Source organism: Parasteatoda tepidariorum, chromosome 4, assembly GCF_043381705.1.
Source record: "Parasteatoda tepidariorum isolate YZ-2023 chromosome 4, CAS_Ptep_4.0, whole genome shotgun sequence".
NCBI classification, from domain to species: domain Eukaryota; kingdom Metazoa; phylum Arthropoda; class Arachnida; order Araneae; family Theridiidae; genus Parasteatoda; species Parasteatoda tepidariorum.
The window spans coordinates 34,906,144-34,925,763 of NC_092207.1; the positions used below are offsets into that span (position 1 = coordinate 34,906,144).

Consider the following 19,620-nt stretch of genomic DNA (forward strand, 5'->3'; position numbering starts at 1 on the left):
AAAGTCACTGGAATGTTCCTCGAACCAATCCATGACGATTCGACCCTTATGACATGGTGCATTATCCTGTTGGTAAACACCATCCCCCGCAGGAAAAACAGTTGCCATGAATGGGTGAACCTGGTCTGCAACTATGTTTAAGTAGCTTACAGACGTCAGGGATTGTTCTATGAGGATTATGGGTCCTAATGTGCCCCATGAAAACATTGTTCCTGGGCGAGAAACCATGAAAACCTGGGAGAGCCCATTGTTGTAGATGGAGGGTGGTCATAATGTAACGGCTCTTCGGTATATTATATATATATATGTATTTATTTATTATAATAAATACTTACTCTGGTTGCCATACTTTGTTGCCTGAACAATCTTGTTGCATAAACTAGAAAATAAAAATTCTCTATCAATAAATAGAATCTCTATTTGTGAAGTATAATTAGGAATCCATCAAAAAGTTTCATTGTGTAAAATGGACCAGATCTGATTTGCAGCTAGAATCAGCTAAGTTTTTCAAATGATACATCTGATTTATGTAAAGCGTGTGCTCGACCATAGGTGGCGCTTATAGTTTGTAAAGTCTAATGGTGTGATTATCTTCATTATTCTTCACTATAATTATCTTGAAAAAATTTTGTTTTCTTAATTTTCTGAAATTTTTTTTTTTTACGTAATTTATTATTGCCAAATGATAAAAAAATTGCATATTAAGCGTAGTGATAACGGTACAAAATGACAGCACAAAATCCCTATGATATGTGTTTCTGAATTTGTATAGTGCTAAATGTTTTAAGATAAATGCTATTATTTTTCAGATGCTTTTAAAAAAATCTCACCATTTCATGATGTGAGTTAATTCATACTTACATTAAGCTGCATTATAGGACTCTTAATATCTTTCTCATCCATTTTTGTTACAGAATAAGAGATTGAACTGAAATTAAAGAAATAAATAGTAATTCAAGTTATTTTGAATGCTTAAGGGGACACTGGTAATTGAAGTAAAAAAAAGTGCAATTTTTATTCGATAATTTTCAAACTTTAACAGAATATTGGCAGTATTAATAGAAGTCTGTGTACAATGTTTCTAAAAAATAATGATTGATTTTTAGGTTATAACCAAAAGTGTGGTTTTTAATTGCTGATAATTGAATAGTTCCTTAACAAACGAATTTTAATTTTTTAGTTATAGGTTTACCTAAAAACATTGTTGATAGGTATTTAAATAAATAAAAGTGAGAGAGAGACCTCTTTATTTTCGGTGAGTATTAAGCGCACAACTAATAATGAAATTAAATAATATAAAAGGAATCCGAAATTAATTTGTGTAGTATTAAGGCAATTTTTTGGTAAATCCACAACTTTACTTTACTTTACTTTGCAATTAAGATAACTTTTTAATAAAATTGCGAAGAGATTGGCTAAAGACGGCAGCGCGAGTGTCATGATCACTTCACTTTTCAAGAAATGTATACCAATGTAAATTTAAGGAGTAATGCATTGTGGCACATACTACCTGTGCATGACTGGTACAGTGGGACATGCCCTGGTACAGTGGGGCACATCTTGGTACAGTGGGGCACGCCCTGGTACTATTAAACACCAAATACCATAGAGGAACTCTGATCACTCTGGCTAGGCTTGTAAGTGGGCATCTTCAGTGCCTCTCTTTGAGGAACAGTGAAAAGAGTTTTCCAATTTTTAAGAAATGTATTAACCATTCTGATTAACCCGAGCACATATTGAACTGCTTTGGACTAACACCAGGCGATCTGTCATCTGATCCCCTGACCGTAGTGGACTTTCGATATTTAAATGACCTTACGGAGTCTACCTGACTACGCCAGATTTCGAAGACTAGCCACACACAAGATAACTTTTTGAGCTAAGCACGTTTTTGTCGCTTTACATGCCCTTTGCTACATATTAAACACTCAAAAAAAAAGAAAAAAAAGAAAGAAAAACTAGGAAGCATCGTTACGTACTTCGACTGTGACCTCTTAATAATTGGGTACTTGCAATGCTAGAAGAAGTGAAGTGAGTATGCCTAACCTTGTTATTTAAATAACATTTAATTGGATACCTGTAAGCGACGTCATCCATGTATGTCGAACCTGATTGGCTGAGTTGACAAATGCCACGATTTACCTACGATGACGTTATTTGTAGATATCCAATTGAAAGAAAGTTCAGCTATCAATGTTCAGTACCTATCTCGTGAACTCATCAAATTGCGGCTCTCTTTACCATATTTAATACACCATTCAAACCATTTTTTTAGTACACTATTCACTGCACCATTGCACTATTAATTATTTTTTAATACACTATTTATTACACCATTCAAACCATTTAAAAAAATGTAAAATAACGGTATAAATGACGAGAAAATGAGCCTCCCCCCCCCAAAAAAAAAAGAAAACAGGGCAATTTCAAAATCGCACTAAGCATGGCCTAAATGAACACTCTCACTTATCCATCCTTCTTCGAAGCATTGCTCTGTGTGCTTGATCTTCAATCGGAGAATCATGTGATCTGTCTTTCTTTGAGGCATCTTTAAAATAATAGCCAAGAAAGAAGAATGCGATCTGCCCTTCACTCATGTTCTATAATTGCATAATGTTCTTGATGTCGTAGGCAGTAAGTTAACTGTACTTATGGTCAATGGGAGCTGTTTTATTTAAAATGCGCAAAATATGTTTAGTTGTGCCATGTAAGAAGTGAGAGCCTTAAGCCCCATGCTTGGAATAAGTACACTTTCCTTATAAAATATAAAAGAAAATTATAAGCAAAAATTGATACGTATCTTATTTATTTCAGAAATGGACCTAAATAAAATGCAGAATAGAGTATTTAATGCCAGGCACTTACTCGCAAGGTTGATTGTAGTTTACTGCTGATAGTGAACACTGGTGTATCAAAGTATTGTCTGTTTAGAAAAAAAAAATGTTACTAAAATATACTTATAATAGTATAATAGTATATAGTATAATAGTATATAGTATAATAGTATATAGTATAATAGTATATAGTATAATAGTATATAGTATAATAGTATATAGTATAATAGTATATAGTATAATAGTATATAGTATAATAGTATATAGTATAATAGTATATAGTATAATAGTATATAGTATANGTGTAATTTTAAATGACAAAATAGTATAATAGCATGATAGTATATAGTATCATAGTATATAGTATCATAGTACATAGTATCATAGTATATAGTATCATAGTACATAGTATCATAGTATATAGTATCACAGTATATAGTATCATAGTATATAGCAGGGGTGGCCAAGCTCCTTGATAGTCGAGCCATTTTTAAAAATGTGAAATTTTTCTCGAGCCACAATTAAATACGTATTTAAAAGGTATGCAAGAAAGGAATTAATTTTTTTTTATACATAAGTTCTATGATTGAAAACATTTAAGTAAAAGTACAAAATATGTGTATTGAATTTAAATATTAAACACATTTATTTTACTTCTTTTGATAATTCCTTAAAATTTAGTGAATAATGGATAACAGCACTTCTCAGTAATTCTCTGAGATGGTGGTTAGTTAATACTGATCGGTGTTTGAATTTCACAAATTTTAAAGTGGAATAAAATTATTCACGTAAGTACGTTGTTCCGAATATTGAAATAATTCGAAAAGCGGCCTTTTTTAATTCAGGATACTTCGATTCTGGTACAAATTTCCAAAATTCAGTACTTGACGTCGACTAACATTTTAATTGTAAAGCTTGATCTTGTTGCATCTGTATTAATTCTAACTCCCCAGATGCTTTTTGTGTCATAATTATATTAGAAATGGAAAACTCACCTTGCATTGAACAACGTTGCATTAGTCTTTCATATTTGTTTTCAGTAACTTAAAAGACATTTTGAAACACATACGGAATGATAATAATTTTTTTAAAATATAGTAGCACAGAAATGAAAAGGGAACTCGGGTACATTTATCGAGAGCCACAAATAATCCTTCAAAGAGCCTCATGTGGCTCGCGAGCCGCAGGTTGGCCACCCCTGGTATATAGTATCATAAGCGTGGCCCTTAACTAAGTCCTGCCCTCACTTCGTGTCCGTGTCCTGTCAGTACAAGACGATGTATGCTTGGCTTATCGACGATGTATAATAATAATAATGGTAACAGTACTAGTGTCATTATACTATATATTTATAATAGTAATACGTTATAATAGGATTTATATTAGCTTTCTCTTTATATATATATATATATATATATATATATATATATATATATATATATATATATATATATATATATATATATATATATATATATATATATATATATATATATATATATATATATATATATATATATATATATATATATATATATATATATATATATATATATATATATATATATATATATATATATATATATATATATATATATATATATATATATATATATATATATATATATATATATATATATATATATATATATATATATATATATATATATATATATATATATATATATATATATATATATATATATANATTAAGGTCAGGTGAATTTGGGGGCCAAGACATGACTTGAAAGTTACTGGAATGTTTCTCGAACCAATCCATGACGATTCGACCCTTATGACATGGTGCATTATCCTGTTTTTAAACATCATCCCCCCAGGAAAAACTATTGCCATGAATGGGTGAACCTGATCTGCAACTATGTTCAAGTAGCTTACAGACGTCAGGAATCGTTCTATGAGGATTATGGGTCCTAACGTGCCCCGTGAAAACATTGTTCCCGGGCGAGAAACCATGAAAACCTGGGCGAGCCCATTGTTATAGATGGAGGGTAGTCATGATGTAATGTAATGGCTCTTTCGGTGTATATATATATATATATAATATATATATATAAATTTCTTTAAGTGATATTTATTTTTTTTAGGAAAAAAATACTTCAAAATCATATATATGTTTTTTAACTGCTTCCTTATGTGTTCTTAATTTTAGAGAAGGGTTTTAATTTAAAAATAATTTTAATTAAAATGTCTTAAGACATGCATCTTCGCTAGAAAACCTTTCAAGCAATAAGCAGCAGACCATATTAGTTTTCAAAATTCAAACAAAATAATGGCCGAAGTAGCAAAGATCACCTCAAGTTACTAAGACAAAAGATTAGTATTAACAAAACTTATACGGCATTATTATTGCTTTTTATGCAATTAAATGAAATAAAATAAATCATATAGTGATAAAAAAATTTTTTTAAAACACTGAAAATGATTGTGAGTATATATGACTATTGCATAGAAAAATATATTTCTTAATTTAGATATATTTTTCAAAACAATATACTCATTTAAACGTTAGAACATTGAAGTTTTAAGGAAAATCAAAAATTTAAATTATTTCAATCGAGTTTTTATGTGTTTTGTTTTTATGGCAGATTAAAGTGTGACAGATTGTTTTAAAAATTGCTTATTATTTTGCTCACAAAAATGTAAGATCAGCATTTAAATATGTGTTTAAAACTTAAAAATATCTTACTAGAGGTGTCTTTTTGTTGTTCCTTGCATATTTTGAAATTGTGAGGATATTTAATATGTTTAGGGACGCATCCTTGAGAAATGAGACTTATATTCATCATACATTCTTGAATCACAGCCTAATTAAAAAAAAGAATGTGATGTTAAAACTTTATTTAGTTAATGAAATAGAAAGTAAAGAGTATGTAATAGAAATGCTGTTAATAAATAAAGGCACTTGCCATCACTTAAATAAAAGATTTAATTTTTTTTTCAAATAAGGAGAAAAAAGCAATTTCATAAAATAATTAAACATAATCGAGCACTGTAGCAACATTGAAAGAAAATGCAAGCATTTTATTTCAGACCTGCACTGATGTTCATCTCGCCGCTAGCGGGCTTCTTTTGGAAGAATTTAGTGTAGAAATCTCATTGATGAAAACATCACTTTGAATGAATATTAAATGCCCTGAAATAATTCTTGTGATCTTAAAATGCATTTTTAGATCCTTCTCTGGAAGTGATTCTTTGAGATGGATTATACGGAGATCTTTTGCAACTCAGGCGTGCACTGGTTTCATCTCTCCCCTAGTGGGATACTTATGGAAGAATTTAGTGTAGAAATCTCATTGATGAAAACATCACTTTGAATGAATATTAAATGCCCTGAAATAATTCTTGTGATCTTAAAGTGCATTTTTAGATCCTTCTCTGGAAGTGATTCTTGGAGATGGATTATACGGAGAGCTTTTGTACTTCAGGCACTCACAGGTTTCATCTCTCCACTAGTGGGCTACTTATGGAAGAATTTAGTGTAGAAAGCTCATCGATGAAAACATCACTTTGGATGAATATTAAATGCCCTAAAATAATTCCTGTGATCTTAAAATGCATTTTTAGATCCTTTTCTGGAAGTGTCTCTGTGGACTATACGCTTTGTTGCTTGTATTTTTAAAAAATAAAGAAATAGAACTATGCTTTCTGTTCCCTGTTTTTGGCATTTTTTATTTGTTGAACTTATAAATCTTTGCGGGTATTTACGTACCAGTTGTTCAATTGGCGCCTTTCCACCTCGCTCCCTCCATATTTTCATGTAATCTGTGCAATTTGTTTGATACGGTGAGGGAAGAAGATGCTTTACTTTCTACAAGATGAAAAGTTCTAATTAGTTACTGTGTATTTAAGACAACAAGCTGTTCTGGACATAAACACTTACTCTTTACTGAATTAAGATTTATTAAAATAAATAGTTAAACAGCGAACGCTTGATCTTTTGCATTCCAAAAAAATACTTATGGACGTCTATTCAGATTTGTCCAGTATGTTTGCTGCTTAATCAAATATTTTTAATTAATTTTTCGTAGTAACGTCCATTTAAGGTTGGTTATTATTGAGGGAAGAGGCTAAACTGCCAACTCCTTGAAGGAGAGAAAAAACATTCAAAGCAATACAATAGAAGACAGGAATAGCAAGGTAAATTTAAAAGACAAAATACAAAATCTGAACAAAATGATCGAATAGTTTCTATTCATTAAGTGTGTTTCCTGTTTCCATAGCACTGGACGTCCTTATCGTCCTTCTATAAACGAACTGTAACTTCCCAGGTGATTTTCAAAGTGTCAAATTGTCCACGTCAAGATAAAAAAAAATTAAATATAACAGAAACTTTTTAATTATAACTCCGAACACTGCAAAAAACTCTAATATCTCCCAACTTTTTAAATGTTTGCTCACTGAAAAGTTTGTTCAACTGAAATGATATCACAGTTTGATTCCAGAAAACTAACAATTAGGTAACAACAAGCATGTATCATGACTGGCTGTAGAAGATAAAAGTGGTAATGAAAGAATTTTGACAATCAAAATCTAGGGAGTGGGAGGATGATAAGCACAATATGAAAAATGTTGTCTCAATAGTTAGGCCAGAAGAATGATTGAAACTAAACTTTCAGTTATTCTTCTGGCTTAACTAATGAGACCACATTTTTATACGCCCATAATGTTAATTTCACTTTTTGCATATTTCTAATAGTTATTTGCTAAATTTGTATAACTGTGATAAAAAAAATTACTATTGTATTTATTAATTGTTTAAATTTAAAGGTGGCGCTAGAATCGTGCCTCCGTTTTGGGATAAACCTCTTTCCTTAAAGGAGTCAGTATAATTCTGACAGCAATGAGTGAGTTTGTCTGGCCTAAGATAGATAATTCATGTTATTTTTTTGGATAAAAGTTGTATAGTTTAGTTTTAGTGACTTCTGATAAATCCGTAGAATTTTCAAGCGATGGTCATTACTCCGTCGCATTCATACGGGATATTTAACAAGAAGAAAATAAAAGAAAAGAAACTGAAGAAAGAAAAAGAACTCAAGAAATAAATTTCGAATTAGAAAAAGTTGCTTCTGCAAAATGAGACAATATGAAATTAAAACGAGAGTGAGAAGTGAAAGAGAAGCCGATGTCATCTTTTGATATTGCAATATTTCCTCGTATTGTAGTTGTATCTGCCACTGTAAAGAGCAGTTACAAATAAATTACAATTTACATAGGATTACAAAAGTGATTATAATTCACCATTGATACACCTATATTGTTCGATCTTCCTCCAACGTAGTTATTTTCGTCATTATAAAGAGCAGGTATAAAGGAATTACCATTCTTACCATACAAACTCACCATCGATACGCTTTGATCATAAAATCTTCCTCCAATGTAGTTGTTTTCGCCATTGTAAAGAGCAGGTATAAAGAAATTACAATTTATACATACGGTAAAAAATGTGATACATGCACACTATTAATTCGCTTAAATCGTAAGATTTCCTCCGATGTAGTCGTACCTGCCATTGCAAAGAGCATTTATAAGGAAATTAACTTATTCATCGTACAAGCTCACTATCGATACTCTTAAATTGTAAGATTTTCCTCCAATGTAGCCTTTATACCCGCCATTGTAAAAAGCACTTATACAGAAATTAGCATTTTCATTCACAACCTCATCATCATTCATTACCTTATATCGTAAGATCTTCTTTCAATGTAGTTGTATCCGCCATTGTAAAGAGCAAGTATAAAGAAATTGCAGTCTACCTATTATAAAGAAATGTGATACAAACTCTCCATTGATACTCTTAGATCATAAGATCTTCCTCCAATGTAGTTTTATCCGCCATTGTAAAGAGCAAGTATAAGGAAATTATAGTTTACATGTGAATAAGAAATGGTATGCAAACTCACCATTGATACGCTTAGATCGTAAGATCTTCCTCCAATGTAGTTGTATCCGCCATTGTAAAGAGCAAGCATAAAGAAATTGCAGTTTACATATTATAAAGAAATGTGATACAAACTCACCTTAGAATAAAGAAATGTGATACAAACATACGCTTAGATCATAAGATCTTCCTCCAATGTAGTTGTATCCGTCATTGTAAAGAGCAAGTATAAAGAAATTATAGTTTACATATGATTAAAAAATGTTATACAAACCCACCATTGATACGCTTAGATCGTAAGATCTTCCTCCAAGATAGTTATATCCACCATTGTGGGGACTGGGTAGAAAGAATGGAGAATGCACAGACAACTGAATGGATGGCGTATCAGGCAAGTTGTAGGTCGGTATATATGATTGGTTTATTTTTTCGATTGGATTTGGACGTTGAGTAGTATTGGTTTTGAAATGAAGATGCATCACTGAAAATTAAACATATTTATTTATTTTACTATTTCTATTGTCATGCAGTTTCGTTGTGAATGAAAAACAAATAATGAATGAACAAACTATTTTAACACATAAATCAGCTCCATGTTTTATCATAATATCAGAATAGTGCACCACAGTACCATTCAATTTTTCTGAAAAAAATTATACGCAGTAAAATTGAATTATATTTCCTTTTAAAATGGCTGACAGTATCGAGTAATTAAGTTTGGTTTGATTGGACAATTATATGGTTCTACTGGAATCGTTCCGAAAGCTTGTTCAATAGTGTTATTTAATGTGGTGTATAATTTCTAAAAGTGTAGCTTATGCAAGCATTATATCCATGGTCTTTATCTTGGTGATTAAGAGTTAATGATTAAATCTTCAATACTAGTTGGAAAAACCCCTAATGACTTTTGATTGAATGATTAGACCCCACATATTAAGAAGTCATTTTAGCAGTTATGATTGAAAATCAGTCATTGAATACACAGCGTGTCTTGGAACTCTATGCCGCCCAATAAAAAAGCTCAAACTGGAGGCTTATTGATAAAGAATTATCCTCAGTGATAGACAAATCATGCCTTAGAGCCACCTTGGCTTCGGGCTAACCTTGAGAGGTTTACATCGCAAAGCAAATGCTGCTTAGTTCCGTCAAAAGGTGCCCAATGCTAGTTGATGAAGAAATTCCCTTGTCTTCTTCATTGGATTCAAAATTACAAGGTTACAGGGATGAACACTGATAGTCATAAACTCAGAATTGGTTGAGCTGTTCAACGCCTTTTATAAAATACAATGAGTTATTTTGCTAGTATATTGCATAAAGTATTTAGTTTTTGTCAAAAGTAAGTAAATTTATAAAAATTTTGTGAACAGTAAGTAATTTTTACAAAGTTAAGAAAGATATTTCAATTTTTAAGCAAATAAATTATAAATAAGCATAAGCACTTCCTACTATTTAATTTTCAATGCAAATTTTTTCAGAAAATTTGCCCAAAGAAATCCCTGCCTCGTTCAAACCGTATAACACCTTTGATCGAAAACTTTCTTAAAAATATTATAATTTTTCTTTTAATTCTACAGAAAGTTTTTTGGAGTTCTAGAACTGTAAAGGCATTTTCCATGTACTGTTTAATTTACTTTATATAAATTTTAAAAATGAAAATTTGAAATGAAAAGTTTTTAAAATATGCCCTCTCTTCTCTGTAATTTTTAAGGTTCTGAATTCAGTCTAATTCATTTCTTAAGTCGAATTTTGTTTAGAGAATTATATGTTCGGCTTACTTCGTGTCAGTTTAAAGGAACTGAGTCTGTTAATTCATGGAAAACTAATCGAAGATCAATTACTTTGGTTCTGAGTTCGTTGGTTTATTACACATCACTCTTCAGTACGCAGTTCCAATAGTTGTTGGTTTCTTCCACCAAAGCATTTTAACTTATAGTAAAAGTAAAAATTTGGATGGTTCTTTAGAGGTTTTGCAGCTGGATTGTTCATGCATCCCCCTCCCTGGCATGTAAACATATTTTTGCGTACCTCACTTGCAATGAAGGGTTAATATACAAAATGTAAACACAGTAGTAGTTCTTTTTCATATATAAGGAGCACGGATATTTAGAACAGTTAAAATTCATCTTTTTAATGTAGGTAAATTTGCAAATCTTAAAGATTTGATATTAAAGAAAATTATTTGATTTAAAGGAAAATTAAAAAAAGAACAGTTTTTATAAATGAATATGAAATCAAAATCCCACGTGCATTCAAGATTAGATGTGATCATAATTACTTGTTATCGTATTGTTATGATTTAAAAAAATTTAGAATAAAATAAATAAAAACATAAAAGAGTGATCGTATCATTAAACAAAACACTGTTCAAATTAATTACCTGATCCTTCGTTCCAGAAGGATCTCCAGGTTTCGTAACTGGTTGGGTAGGTGCATTTGAAATGGAGTTAAAGAGGGCACAAAGTTCATTTAGATGTTAAGAAACTTTATTTTATTCATCAGACATTCTGGTGGTTCACTTTGATGGAGCTGGCTCCCCTTATACCACATCTAATCATTCAACTGGAACGCATATTTTCATATTTCGAATCGGGCGAGGCTTCCTTTTTATCTCTTTTAAATGGTGGAATTCTAGCATAGACGATTCGTAAACATCTGAATTGTAGATTTGGTGATTGTTACCATGGAAACTCGCCAACCATTGGCGACAAGGCACACGTGCTGCTCATCTTAATTTGGCAAAGATTAAATTAAATAAAATATGATTTACAGTTACATTTATTTGATAAGCTTTAAAATTTAAATATTTTTACATCTTACATCACATCTTACATTTATTTTTACATTATTAAAAGGGGTGAAGTATTAAAAATCTTACTGGGAGAAGAGCTTGAAAATTTCATAAATGAGAACGTTGTTTCTCTCATACTGCGGCTTCCTCAACTCACGCCAAGAAGGCACGAGGAAAAGAGCAAAGCGATACACGGTTAAAGTTAGGGTGGGGATAATCGATAAGAAAAAATTAGTTGATCAAGTTAAATGTAGCGAAAGGCTATTGCGGTTAAAAGAACGAAAACTGAAAAAACTATTGAGGAGATGAACATCGACGCACTTGTGATGTAGCAACATCACACTTGTAAATGTAGATTACACTAGAAAAAAAGTCTTTCGCTACATTTGTACTAATATTTGATCATTAAACAAGCTAGATTAACAAGAAAAATAAACATATTTACAGATGGATCCAAGAAGGCTGATGGAACGGGTGCTGCAATTGTTCAATATGAAGATGGCATAATTACATCGGCCACACAATTGAAACTTAGTTCTTACAACACAGTATTCCAGGCGGAAGCAATAGCACTAAAGGAAGCCATCACTCACGCCATAAAACAAAAAATCGCAAGCNCATAGATATATATATATATATATCACTCACAAGAGTGAAATTTTGAAAGTTTGTTGAGAAATGCATAGATGTAATAAACATATAACAGTCGAAACTTTTTTTGCTTGATTTTAAGCTCTTTAGAAAATTTCAACTGTTAATCTTATAATAAAAGACTACCACGCTCGTCATGCATGCTTCTATCTAGATAAATTATCTATACAGAATTGAAAATTTAGCGTTCTGAAAAGGAAGTTTTCGTTGAGGAATCTGACACTGAAGCTTTATTTTCAATAACCCAATTTTTTTAAGCGGTGAAAGTTTTAAATATTACACTTTTCATAAATAGATTTATTTGTCGATTCCCCAATTTTTGCGTTACACGTTTTTTTTTGTTGCTAGAGAAGTCAGAAAACTTATTTTTCTTCTAAGAATTTTGTTTCACAAGCTTCATCATCATTGCTCAAATTAAGAGTTTGCCATCGAATCTCAAACGTCTTCCTCAATCGTTTCTTTTATTCTGACTTATCCAAAAGAATATTTGGCAATCAATAAAATATATTACATGATTGAAACCTTCTTCCGTTTGAACCCATACAAAGTGGAAGTATATCTGCGTTTAGTAACAAATGACTGTAATATTTATCTAAGGAACTTGTTTCAAAACTGCGTTTGTAAGGCATTAGAATTTACTTAGGATGTATTTATAAAGCATAGTTATCTTATTGTTATTATTTTTTCATTGTCAACTCACTTGCAATCCTTTTCAATTCCATCATACTCTATTGTGCATTGAAAATAATCGTCAACTGGCATACGAAAATCGTCTAATTCTTTGGGAGTTAAAGTATAGTTCAAGAAATCTTTATAGTGAATGTACTGCAAAATAAAAAAATTCTATAAATGTTTGTAAAAAATAATAATAATAGAAAGCAAGTAGAGAAAAGGAAAAAAAAAGGATAGTGCTAGTCCAGCTGTTAGAGATTCGGACTCCTGTCCGGAGGACCCTGGGTTTGATCTTTGACTCAGCTGGAACTAATCGAGTACATACTAGTTCGTAAGATATACAAGCTCAGGTCCTGAGGTCGGTCGCTGAGTAATACTATGGATACAAGGATCTGGAGAAATATTTCTTCCTCTTCAGATCTATGTTGAAACTGGGGAAGTAGCCTCACGAATGAGTGGTGCTGCTATCTATCTGTGGAGTTCTAGGCCTATACATACTTTCACCCTTTGCGGTGTTCTCTAGTCAAAGGAAACGCTTATATTCCTGACTTAATTCGCAAGGCCAATGGCTAGCGAGATTGGTTTGGTTGTTATTAGAAACAATAAAAACTTAACAACATGAAAAAAATAATGTCTATATACTGAGTTATGTTTCAAAAACCGATATGAAGAAATTTTAATCAGAATGTAAAACTTTAAAATGTATCGATTTGTTTAATAAATATTCATTTTTAGAATAATTTCTTAGTGCTGTATTGTAGTGGCTCTCTCAAACATTATATACATTCAGCCACAGGGAATGCCAACGAGCTATGCGGAATATATTGGCCCCAGTTGAATGGTAGGAGACAACTCTCGAAATGAGAAGCAACTTCGAAGTACAACGCCTGCTTCTGGTTATCTAAATTCAACTATAGAATGGAGACGGCGGCTAAGACTGTTGGTAGTAGTGAATATTGCTTACAGCAAAAAATGTGGTAGGTTTGTTAATGGGACATAACATTTTATTTTATAATATTTTACTTTATAATCAGGGTTTAAATGGTCGACCCAATTCTGAGTTTACGACTGAAGTTCAATTCCGTAGCCTTGTAATTTTGATCTTAACCTAAAAGACAAGAGACCTCTTGGATCAAGCATTAGGACAGATTAGCGTTCGTGGAAGACTTTTTTTGATGGAATTACCTGCATTTGAGTTACATGAAAAAAAACCCACAAAAGCCTCTCATGGTAAGTCCGACGACAAAGAGATTCTAATTCATGATCTGTTTACTACTGAGGATATTTTACGTCAGCATTGTGGTTGGTTCGAGCTGGGGAAGAAATCGTATCAACCAACCACCACTGGGATTCGTATCTGAGTTGCCTCATTGGGAGGCGAACGCTATACCCCCTGAGCTACCACTGCTCAGGAACATAACATCTGCCGCATGTCGCTTAAATCGGGAGAGATGGGTGGCCAGGAAACTGGTCCACCATGTTCAATCCTTCGGTGATCTTCAAAATTAGTTATTAAACTTCTGTAAATAATGTGCCTAATTTGGTTTAAATTTTTGAATTACATCTAGAATTGAATTTAAGTAAACCGAAGTCATAGGTGTTTTACACGTCGTTTAATGTATAATTTTTAATGAAGATTTATGCTAATATCATTATGCATTGTATGGTGCTTTATTTTAATAGCAGGTGATGTTAATTTTACCTTCAAATCAGCTGGTATAGATCCGTTCAAACATACAGAGTTACCGGTCAGACACAATATATCACTTAAAAAAGCAAAAACGTATTCATTTATTTCACAAGAAGTTCTCTTTTCCATCCAGTCACACGTGGCTTTGAAGTTGTACCTATCAAATTGAATAAACTGAGTCCAATTTACAGTTAAGTAATATTGAAATTAAAATGTGCTTCAATTTTAAATGAATACGTTGTGCGAAAAAAATATTAACAGCAACAACTTTTTCAATATCGAAGTTAGAGGGCGTAAGTAAAGGTTTTAGACGAACAATGAGGTGAATCTTTCTCTTATTAATTTAAAAGATACATTATGGTGAAGAAATTAAACATTTTCCTACGCTCTCGCTGACAATAGTTGCAGTAAAAGGCCGGGATGGCCTGGTTGGTAGGGTGCTGAGCCCACGTCCAAGTGTTCATACGTTCGATCCCAGGCCAGCGGAAGTCTCCCCGTCTAGTAAATGATGACTGATGCGCGTTAAATCTGTCGAGTCGTAAAATCCTCCAAAATTAATACCTCTGGGGGTACTTATCCAGGAGTATCCTTGCCCTCTGGATTGGTTCAAAATTACCAGCTACTGAGTTGAACATTAGTAGTCGTACACCCAAAATTGGGTCGGCTGCTCAACGACGTATATAAAACAAAATAGTTGCAGTAACCTTCAGTTTGTTATAGCAAAGAAAAAGCCATACACATGTTAGAAAATACTGATTGTTTCGTAATCTCACCCCTAATATACATGTTTGGAATCATTATAAAAACTTGATTTTAAAAAAAATATCTGCATATTATCATAGTTTACTCATTCCTCATTGTTCATTGCTTACTAATTCCTTTTTTGCTATTCACCGGTTGATCCCGACTTGGGTATTTATTATTCAAAAATCCACTAATAAAAAAAGCATTCAATAATAGCTGTACAACAATTACTTAAGAATAAAACCACAAAAAAACGTTTAAAATATTCACGTATGCAGGGATTCACAGTGTAAGAATGTTAACTACATTGTTCTTATTTTTAGACAAATTAAATTAACACATCCTAGAAGAAAAAAGACCACAGTATGGGTTCTAATGAACAATAAATTAGATCCTTTAGCAGTCCGAATGTAGAGATATCTTTCGTATTTGTCTCACACTACGCAATTCAGTAGTCGGAATTAGTAGTAGTGTCATATTAATTACCCTCCGCAGCACATTTTATGCTTGTTACATCGGACTACTAGATAGGTAGCTACTACCTTGCGGAGGCCTTTTCTCTTGTAAGAGGTGCTGGTTAAATACAATCTTACCCGACAGAATTGCAAAATGATATAGCTGGCATATCAAAGTATGTCGGAGATGTATCTTGTATGTCCACAAATGTCGGGTAAGTCCTGTAGAGTTGGAGAAAGTCCATACATTGATAAGTAAAACCTCCCATACAAGCGAGGACAACCAAAATCCTGAAAAAAGTTTAGTAAGGAATAAAACATCTTTGCACAATTTAAAATGGCTATCAGATTAATGTCTCTGAGTCACTGATTACTTTTAGATGATTTAATAACTAAAACGAAATTAATTATTAAGGTGTATATTTATTTTATTTGTATTACTTTCTATAATCTTAATTTATTTTTTTATGAAGACCTGTAATTAATGCTTAATCAATGCCCTTATTATATCAACACTTCCTGGAAGAGAAGTCCTTATCAATAATCAGTTTAGTTATCCGACGTAACAAATATAAACCACGCAATGGAGGAAATAATAAAGAAATATGTCAAAATGGTAGGGTTATTGAACTGCGGTGTGGCGGTTATTATAAAGGATGTCACTACGTACGGAACAATAAAGGTCGTCGTGCGGAGGTCTTCTCTCTTTTAAGAGGTGTTGATTCAATGCATTCGCGTTTAGTAGCTATTGTAACCATCTTGTTAAGAGCTAGAGTTTGTAATATTGCGACTAAATGCTGTGTTTTATTTTTATATTTAAAAAAGTATTGTTCAGTTTTTTTTTAATATTAATCATTTTCGGAAATAATAACTAATACGGAAATAATAATTAATTCGGAAATAATAATTAATTTGGAAATGATTTTTCCCAATACTTGAGCCAGGAGTTCTCTTGTCTTCTGGATTGGGCTCAAAATGACCAAGCTATGAAGTTGAACATTAGTAGTTATAAACTCACAAAATTCAGTTGGCTCTTCAACGACGGTTAAACAATAAATAAAACTACATTTCTAGAAGATGTGGTGTCTTAAGGGATAGAGCGTTCGCCTTCCAATGAGGGCAACCAAATAGAACTCATGAGGGGTTCGAATCTCAGCGATAGTTGATCGATAGCACTCTGCTATCAACGACCACAGTACTGACGTAAAATATCCTCAGTGACAGACGAATGATGGGTTAGAATCCCCTTGCCATCCGATTAATCGTGGGAGGGTTTCGAGGTTTTGCTCTCCACGTAACGCAAATGCGTGTTAGTTGCATCAAAAAGTCCTCCATGAAGGCAAAATTTCTCCCAATACTTGATTCTGAAGTTCTCTTGTCTTCTGGATCGGTAGTTGAACATTGGTAGAAGTAAACTCAAAATTGGGTCTGCTGTTCAGCAAAGATTGTAACATACCTTGCTTCGAACTATCAGTATGCCAAATCTCATCAAGCTCGGACGTATGTTTTAGGTGTCTATAAAGACCAAATAGGCAGACGTTTCCATATAAGATTCCAAATGATATATTTTTTTCTATTTTTCTTCTAAATTAGCAATTCTGTACCGTTAAAGGGCACCCGTGACAAGCAAGTACTGGTTGTAAAAGTTATCACCGCAACAAAAGAAAAATACCTAATAGCCTATAGACAGTTTAATTTATTTACTTGATTCTTCCCATTGTTTTCTTAATCTCTGCCATTGTTGAGACGTTTTCCAGAAGAATATGTCAGTTCTTGTATCAGAGACTACTGCTAAATCGCAATTATTTGCTCGCTTGCCTGATGTTAATACAACAAATCTTGTAAAATCTGCGAAGTTGGATTTTCCCTTGCAATTTGATTTCAATATGCTTGTTCTGCCTTAAAAAGATAAGTGAAAAGCATAAAATATATTTTAATAAAACATATAAGGACCTCATTTGAATAGTTAGCCAATCCTTAATTGCTCATTCTGGGACACAGAGCCTGAGAGTTAATCCAAAATGGATAGGGTATACTCTGTGCTATGTAGACTAATGCAAAACCAAATTTAATAAAGCACAAAGGAAAGATGAAAGTACAGAAATGGGCCTATTATAGTTTCATTTCTATAAGCAAGAACCTTCTTCAATGGCTAAACACTATATCATGGTAGAGAAGTAATAAAGATAAACAAATGCAATGAAGTTTAACCAATAGAGGCCCAGGAACAAGTTTGAAATAATAAAAAAGGGGAGATAAGAAACGGGTGTGAAAGAATTTGGCAATATTAAATTAGAGTTGCAAAAGATTAACAATATACCATAAATGCAACAGATTAAAGTGGGTGAGAGGAGAAATTAACAGGTGTGAGCTTCTTACCAGATGTGTGGGGATTTGGCGTGAACTCCAGGGTGCAACTGATTAAATTAGAACAGAATTCTAAATAATCGGAAACGGTAGGGTACTAGAAATATCACTAACAAAATTATTAGAATCTTTTTAAAAATATGCGATAACTCCTAAAAATTAAATTCAGTAGATGAAGGACATTAATTGATTTTCCATCACTCAATACATAGTTGGAATTCTAATCACAAGAGTTTGGGCTTTCTTCTGCTAAAATTATTCATCTACCGAACTTAATTTTTGGGAGACATTCCATATTTTGAAAGATTTTACTAAATTAGTCAATTATCTTTCTCGTAACATTTCCACAAAAATGAAATTCTGTTCTAATTTAATCTGTTGCATCCTGATGTTCATGCCAAATTCCTACTCACACGTTTTTTTAAAATTATCTTATTCAATCTTTTTCTTTTGTCCCCATTGGTTAAACCTCTTTGCATGTGATCGTATCTTTACTTTTCTAACACTATTTAGAGTTCAGACCCTGAGGAAGGTTCTTGCTTACAGACTTGAGTTATCCATTCTTGTACTTTCATTTGAGCTTCATTCACGTTGTTGTTTTGCTTTAGCCTCTAAGTTTAGTTGAGGTATCTCTTTACGGAGCAGCTAAAAGACTCGATTGCCAAAATCATGATATAGATCCAAAGAGATCTGAAAAATGTGTTTAAAGTCTTAAAGATAAATTTTTCTCCTTGATGTTCTTTCCTTGTTTAAAGCGATCATCGAATTAAAAGTGTACTGTTTCATATGGTTCGTCGAACTTAAAGTGTGTTCTGAAGTTCAAAGCGAGTTCTTTTTCAAGCCATTGTCTTGGTTTTGTAAATCAGGTCTTTTAGCTGTTCTGTGACAGTACAGATTGGCATCAAAAGCAAACTCGAGGGGTTCCATCATTAAAATAAAGGGGATATTTCCGCATCGTGATCTGTTGCGCCATCTACAACCGTCAAAGTGCCAGATTTTAAACTTAATTAAGAAAAAACAAAAAAAAAAACAAGTAGATATTTTTGCGGGGGTGGCTACGAGTTATACATTTCTAGTTGGTTCCATTCCGTAATGCTTTTTTTTTCAGTTTCTCGCGGGCCACTGCCCAAAAGTTTCCAAGACTTGGTGAATATTCTGCCACAGATCACGATACGGAAATTGCTCCAAAATAAAACAGAACTGATAGTATTTACATATTATCCCATCGACCATTTTCACCAACATTGTGACAGAGTCCTTTTGGTATGTTTAAAAATTAATTTTAATACAGTAATTGACCTTAAAAAAATTGACAAAATGCAATATAACTTATCGCAGAAAATGAGATACCTAAATTTGAACCGTTTCCAAATTTATTTTCAGAAACAGTGAAAATCGTAGATGAATAATACGTAAGTACCAAAATGACTTGTTCGAATATGATAGAGAAAAACTTCAATTTAGTGGATTTTGCATACCATGCAAAAAAGTTTTAAGCTATTGAAATATTTCAAATATAA

The 19,620-nt window shown here is 32.3% G+C and overlaps 1 protein-coding gene across 2 annotated transcripts in view; it reads right to left on the reverse strand.

The window, feature by feature from the left end:
• Positions 1–11,600, reverse strand: part of LOC107447721 (uncharacterized) — a 45,189-nt gene extending 33,589 nt beyond the window's left edge. The window contains exons 1-7 of one of the 2 annotated variants that reach the window (XM_043055240.2): positions 11,111–11,600; positions 9,012–9,214; positions 6,565–6,663; positions 5,542–5,659; positions 2,866–2,923; positions 862–928; positions 336–379 (exon numbers count right to left, since the gene is read on the reverse strand). In XM_043055240.2, the coding sequence (XP_042911174.2) occupies positions 336–379; positions 862–928; positions 2,866–2,923; positions 5,542–5,659; positions 6,565–6,663; positions 9,012–9,212 (587 nt within the window). In that variant the 5' untranslated portion in view covers positions 9,213–9,214; positions 11,111–11,600. The remainder of the gene's footprint in view (positions 1–335; positions 380–861; positions 929–2,865; positions 2,924–5,541; positions 5,660–6,564; positions 6,664–9,011; positions 9,215–11,110) is intronic. The other variant, XM_071180501.1, reaches the window with a different exon arrangement.
• Positions 11,601–19,620: the final 8,020 nt, after the last annotated feature.